The 7,189-nt window shown below is 41.0% G+C and overlaps 1 gene segment (V, D, J or C); it reads left to right on the top strand.

Moving 5' to 3' along the window:
* Positions 1 to 1,163: 1,163 nt before the first annotated feature.
* Positions 1,164 to 1,772, top strand: LOC139156106 (immunoglobulin lambda variable 2-18-like). The segment is given in 2 exon segments: positions 1,164 to 1,209; positions 1,366 to 1,772. Coding segments are annotated over 2 exon segments (453 nt in total).
* The last annotated feature ends 5,417 nt before the right edge of the window (positions 1,773 to 7,189 follow it).

Genomic DNA, 7,189 nt, shown 5'->3' with positions numbered 1-7,189 from the left:
CTTAGACTATCTACGATTGACCTCTCCTCCTTTCTAAGAGGTCTGTAAGGGGCGTGCATAAGCGCACCATTGTGCCTACCGTCCCTGTCCTATTGTCTTCTTTTTATCATTACTTATCTAATGTTTTATTTGTACAAATTGCCACCCTATAATTGTTTGACAAAATAAATAAAATAAATAAAATAAAATAGAAGGAGGACGGTGGTCCTGAAATGCTGCATTAATTCAGCCCAGGTGGTGATAACACAGATGTTGCATTATCAGCAACCAGTAGGGGCTGCTGATGCCCTTTTGTAGTTCTCCAAAGAATGACTGCTGCAAAACCCTGGTCAGATGTGGCTCCTAAAAATGTCTCCTCTCTCTTCCTCTACAGTGAGGGAAGGAGGAAGGCACTGGTCCCTCACAGAACAAATGAAATATGTAGGAGAAAAGGAAAGGGTTTCATCAATTCTGCTTCTAGTGGCTTCCTCCAAATATTTAAAAAAACAATACGATTATTTCTTAGGACTCACCTTACCCCTATGTCCAAAAGGATTATGGTGCTATTCTCATTCATTCATTCATTCATTCATTCATTCATTCACTCATGTATTTGTCAAACAATTATAGGATGGTAATTTGTACAAATAAAACATTAGATTAGTAATGATAAAAAGTAATGATAGAAAACAATAGAACTGTAGTAATGAAAAGAAGAGCTATGCCTTAGACCATAAGGTTTGCTTCTTTTCCCTTAAACTGGTGGTTTTTCTTTTTTTCTTTTTCCATTTTGAAAGAAAAATTCTCTTAATTCTGTTGTAAATTAGATTTTTACACATTGTTGAGATTAAGCAGAGTCACACCATTGTTTCAATGTCAATGTATGCATGGTGTCTTTGAAGAAAATCCCAAAATGCTCAGTTCCTCAAGCAGCAGGTTGAGATTTTTGATTGAGACCTTTTAATTAGTCCAGGTTTCCAAATCTCCTGTATGCAAATGTTTCCTCTGGTCATTGGCTAAACTAGAAAACCTCATCATGCTTATGGGGAATGAAATATACTAGTAGAACCAATCTCATTTGCATGAAAGGGGAAAGTAAGAAGCATTTAAGCAAAGGAAAGGAGAAGATCCAAAGAAGAATATAATTTTCCTCCCTAGAAGGAGATTCCTTGGCTAGGTTGACCATGGGTTTAGCTATGATTTTCTTATCTCTCCTCACTTACTTCACAGGTAACGTTTTCCTGGGCCAAGAGAAGATTTGGCTGTGATTCTCATAAGACCAGGGATCCTTGAAATTGAGCAAAGCAAAGGAAGATGCCTCAATTTAACTGTCTTTCTTTCTTTCTGTCCCCTCACTCTTTTTCTCCTTGCTTCTTTTCCTGAAAGGCATTGATGGTCAGTTTGTGGTGACTCAGCCTCCGTCCAGCTCTGTGTCCCTGGGTGGAACCGTTACCCTCTCCTGCACCGCAACTCAAAGTATCCACCCGTTTCACTGGTTTCAACATAAGGCAGGAGTATCCCCCCGTTTTGTCCACTGTGATACCTGCAGTAACAGGGGAGAAGGGATCCCAAATCGGTTCACGGCCACCAGATCTGGGAATACAGGATCTTTGGCCATCACCAATGCACAAGCTGAAGACGAGGCAGATTATTACTGTGCTAGGGCGAACACTGAAGTTACCCTGTTGCACGGTGGTGAATTCTTATGGGGAAGTGCGACAAAAACCTTCTCTCTGCCTCTTCAGCCTGAAACAATGAAGCAAGAAACCTTTTATCTGCGACTGGAGACATGAGAGAAAGAGTTGCACATTCATCTCTATCTGCAAAGGAGTCTTTCAGTGTCCAGTAAAGATGATGACCACTCAGGAGGGAGGATGAGAAGGGTGGAAGAGAAGCCCTTGTGGTATAAATACCAATTTTGAAAGGAGAAGATGCACAGCCTTAATAAGGCCACAGCTGGGATGCTGCTTCTAGATGTTGAGACTTTGCAAAGACTGCATCGAAGAGCAACCAAGATAAAACACACAAAGAAGGGCTGCAGGAATTAGAGATATTTGGTGTAATGAAAAGAAGAACCAGCAATGACATGATAGCAGCGTTGCAATATCTGAAGATGTGCAACAAAGAAGAGGGGGTCCATTTATTTTTTTACCTGAAGATAAGATGAGAAACAATGGGTGGAAACTAATCAAGGAGAGAAGCAACTTGGAATTAAAGGGAAATTCCCTGATAGTGAGAACAATCAACCGGTGGAACAGCTTGCCTTCAGAAGTTGTGGGTGGTCCATCACTGGAGGCTTTAAAAAGAGAAGGGTAACCACTTGTCAGTAAAAAAAAAATTGAAACCCCTCCTCCCAATTTTTTAAAAATGGTGGGACCTATGGACTGGCACTGACCAAAACAGTTCTGTGGTATTATTGTGATGTTACTAGCGATTTTTACTGGTTCGGGCAAACCGGTCTGAACCATGTGGAACTCAACTCTGCTTGGAAGCCCAGAGATCCTTGGCCTCAGTTTCTCCTGTGTTATAAGTGGAATTATTGAAAGGAGAAGATGTTGATGTTGGAGAAGCAAGGGATGATTGGAAGGTGCTTCAACACTTGTTTGGAAGTGGGATGAAATGGACTGTATAATTAAAATCTGGAGACTAGGGTATGTTTGTGCCAATATATACTATGTTGAGATGAACCCTTGGTGAAGATTTGCACACTCGTGTGTGGTTCTACATTAGCTGTTCGACTTTACTAAACACCTGCTACCTGTTCATACCAGGGGAAATAACTCAGCCATTGAAAGCATGAAAGTTGTCTGATGATGGACAGGTGCCTCCTGTATATCAACTTCAAGTCCCCCAATCAAGTTGAGAAGAAGCTCAGAGAATCACAATGCACCAGACTTACATATAATCTTTACGTAAAATGTCTTTCTTCAAATCAAGGTGTTAAAAACAACAAAGGAAACTTCATGACATCTTCTGTAAGTGAATTAAGAAGGAAGACACATTCTCGTTCTCTTTTAATTTATTCCCCCCGTCCTTTTTCTGCTATTTGTGGAGAAAGGTAATGCTGATAGTCCTCAAGGGGACACAAGGGCTACATTTCTTCAGCCCAACTGGGGATAGCACAGATGTTGCAACATCAGTGGCCATTAGGAGCTGCTGCTGCACTTTCCTGATTCTCCAAAGAATAGCAAGCCAAAGGATATCCAGATGTGGCTCCTAAAATGTGTGGTGTCTTCCCTGAAAGAAAGGGAAGGAAACAGGTCCTGATCCATCACAGAACAGGTGAAATATGCAGGTTAAGAGGAAACAGTTATGTCCACCAATCCTACTTCTGGTGGATTGTTCAAAATATTAAAAAAAAACAAAGAGAGGATTTCTTATGAAGTGCCTTAGCCCATAAGGTTTGCTTCTTTTCCCTTAATCTTTTATTTATTTATTTTTAGAGTTGAAAGGGACCATGTAGGTCATCAAGTCCAACCCCCTGCCTGAACAGGAATCCTAAAGCACCCCAGCCAAGTGGCAGTCCAATCTCCTTTTGAAAGTGTCCAGAGTTGGGGAGATCACAACCTCCGCAGGCAGGTTGTTCCACTGGTTAATCGCTCTGACCGTCAGGAAGTTCTTCCTTACTTCTAGGTTGAATCTCTCCTTGGTCAGCTTCCAGCCGTTGTTCCTCGTCCGGCCCTCTGGTGCTCCGGACAATAGAGTGACCCCCTCCTCTCTGTGGCAACCCCTCATATACCTGTATACAGCTATCATGTCCCCTCTGGCCCTCCTTTTCTCTAGGCTATCCATGCCCAGTTCCCACAATATCTCTTCGTAAGTCTTGGTTTCGAGTCCCGTAATCATTTTGTTTAATCTGGTGGTTTTTCTTTTTTCTTTTTCCATTTTAAAAAAGCTCTTAATTCTACTGCAAATTAGGTTTTTACACATTGTTGAGATTATGTAGAGTCACACAATTTCATTTATTGTTTCAATGTCAATTTATGCATGGTGTCTTTGAAGAAACTCTGAAAATGCTCGGTTCCTCAACAGAAGGTTGAGATTTTTAACTGAAAGAGTTTAATTAGTCCAGGTTTCCAAATCTCCTGTATGCAAATGTTTCCTCTGGTCATTGGCTAAACTAGAAAACCTCATCATGCTTTTGGGGAATGAAATATACTAGTAGAACCAATCTCATTTGCATGAAAGGGGAAAGTAAGCAGCATTTAAGCAAAGGAAAGGAGAAGACCCAGAGAAGGCTATAATTTTCCTCCCTAGAAGGAGATTCCTTGGCTAGGTTGACCATGGGTTGGGCTATGATTTTCTTATCTGTCCTCACTTACTTCACAGGTAAAGTTTTCTTCGGCCAAGAGAGGATTTGGCTGTGATTCTTATAAGAAAAAAATGTCCTTGGAAATGAAGCACACAAAGCTGCATTCGTTTAACATATTTCTCCCTTTTTCTCCCTTCACTCTTTCCTTTCCTATATCTCACCATTATTGAAAGGCATCAATGGTCAGTGTGCTTGGACTCAGCCTCCCTCCAGCTCCGTGTCCCCAGGTGGCACTGTTACAATCTCCTGTACAAGAACACAGAGTTCCCACAGCATCTACTGGTATCAACAGAAAGCAGGAGAATCCCCTCGTTTTGTCCACTGTGATGCCTGCAACAGGGGAGAAGGGGTCTCAAATCGGTTCACAGCCACCAGATCTGGGAACATAGGATATTTGACCATCACCAATGCACAGGCTGAAGACGAGGCAGATTATTACTGTACTAGCTGGAACACAGACGTTACCCTGTTGCACGGTGGTGAATTCTTATGGGGAAGTGCGACAAAAACCTATTTTCTTCCTCTTGAGACTGAAACCACATGCGATATACCTTGATCTGTGACTGGGGAGACTCACGAGCCGATGATGCAGGATAAGAATTCCTACAGGTTCATCGCCTTCTGCAGAAACATCTCTCAATGCCCAGCAACGGGGATGATGGACACAGGAATGTGAAGGAGAAGGATACATGGAAGCAGGGATGGGTCCTTAAACAGAAAGAAGATGATGATCCTCAAAGTTCATGAAACACCTTCAGCCCAGGTGGTGATAACACAAATGTTGCAATATCAGTGGCCACTATGGGTTGCGGATGCCTTTTTATAGTTCTCCAAAAAATGACTGCTGCAAAACCATGGTTAGATGTGGCTCCTGAAATGTCTCCTCTCTTCCTCTACAGTGAGGGATGGAGGAAGGCACTGGTCCTTCACACAACACATAAAATATGTAGGCTAAAAGGAAAAGGTTTCACCAACTCTGCTTCCAGTGGCTTCTTCTAAATATTAAAAAAAAAGAATACAATTATTTTTTAGGACCCACTTTAGCTCCAGACTTCCATATAATCTTTACCTAAAATGTCTTTCTTCAAATCAAAGTATTTTATTTTTTTTATTTTAAATTTTTTAAAAATTGGTTTATTTATTAAATTAACAACAAACAAAAAATACATAAAAGAAAACGTGCCCAACACCAATAAAAATCCCACCACCATTCAGGGGGTTAAATTATTTACAATAAGTTTCAATTTCTTCCTTAGCTCCGGTTCACATTTCTTTACATACAAAAAGTGATTGGAATTTATTTTTCACACTGTCGTCATAAATTCTACTTAAGATATAATTTTTCACCTTATTCCATCGTGCCATCAGCTTCTCCAATTTATTTTCATCAAAGTTATTTAATCTTATTTCCATAATTTCGAAGTGGATGGGGTCGACCATGTACCAGTACCAATTCTGGATTGTCCACTTATTACTATCTTTCCACCCTAATACCACTACTGCTTGAGCGCTTTCCAAAGCTGCTGTTTTGATTTCTTTAAATTCTCGTAACTCCCCATATTTAACTAGTATTGCTAATTCTTTTGTAATTATCCAGTTAATTTTTAGCATATCATTTATTTCATTCTGTACTTCCTTCCAAAATTTTTGAACTTCAACACATTCCTAGAGCATATGCATAAAAACTCCTTTTATTTGGCAACCATGCCAGCAATTTCCTTTCCCTTTCCTCTGGAAGTGTGCTAGTTTTACTGGCGTGAAATACCATTTATGTAAAATTTTCCTTCTCATCTCTCTAATTCTTGTATTCTTTATCTTCTGTATATTTTCTATTCAAATCAAAGTATTAAAAACAACAAGGGAGGCTTTGTGAAATCTTCCATAAGAGAGTTAAGAAAGAAGACACTTTCTCCTTCTCCTCCTTCTTCTTATTTTTTCTCTCCTTCTTCTGACGTTTAAACAAAAGGAAGACAAAGGTCATAAGGACATAAAACTCTACATTTCTTCAGCCCAGATGGGGATAAGACAGATGTTGCAATATCAGCAGCCAGTAGGGGCTGCTGATGCCCTTTCACAGTTCTCCAAAGAATGACTGCAGGTTCATCACCTTCTGCAGAAATGTCTCTCAATGCCCAGGGGGACGATGGACACAGGAATGCGAAGGAGAAGGATGCATGGAAGCAGGGACAGGTTCTTAAACACAAAGAAGATGATGATCCTCAAAGGTCATGAATCACTACATTTCTTCAGACCAGGTGGTGATAACACAAATAATAATAATAATAATAATAATAATAATAATAATAATAATAATTTATTAGATTTGTATGCTGCCCCTCTCCGAAGACTCGGGGCGGCTCACAACAATGATAAAAACAATATTATAGTGGCACAAATCTAATGTTAAAAGAAATAACTAAAACCCTATCATATTAAAACCAAACAACACATACATACTGTTGTGGTTCAGCCTGGGACCCCTCCGGGAATGGCTGATTTGCTGTCGGCTTCCAGCTCAGAGGGAGAGGCTGAGGACCAGGAGGTGCAGACTGACGAGGAAGCGGAATCCCAGGCTGAAGAAGAAGGACAGCCAGAGTTCCACCAGGGGGAGCTCTCCCCAGCAAGCAGCCTGGATTCCCTGGGGGAAGATGCTCATGACATCATAGATATGCGACAAAGGAGAGCTAATCAGAGACGAACTCAATTGGCTAGGTATTTCCAGCATTAGAGGTCACAGCTGGGTTTGGGTGTGGTGCTTGAGAAAGGATAAAAGGCGGCCCCACCCTTCCTGGCTTGTGGAGTTTTATCTTGGAGATTCGTGAGACCTGTCTGTGAACTTTGGTGGCTACAATCCTGGTTTGTGCCTTGGACTATTGAAACCTTGGGGGGGGGGGGGTG

Source organism: Erythrolamprus reginae, unplaced genomic scaffold (assembly GCF_031021105.1).
Source record: "Erythrolamprus reginae isolate rEryReg1 unplaced genomic scaffold, rEryReg1.hap1 scaffold_284, whole genome shotgun sequence".
Classification (NCBI taxonomy): Eukaryota; Metazoa; Chordata; class Lepidosauria; order Squamata; family Dipsadidae; genus Erythrolamprus; species Erythrolamprus reginae.
This window is presented reverse-complemented; position numbering and strand designations above follow the sequence as displayed.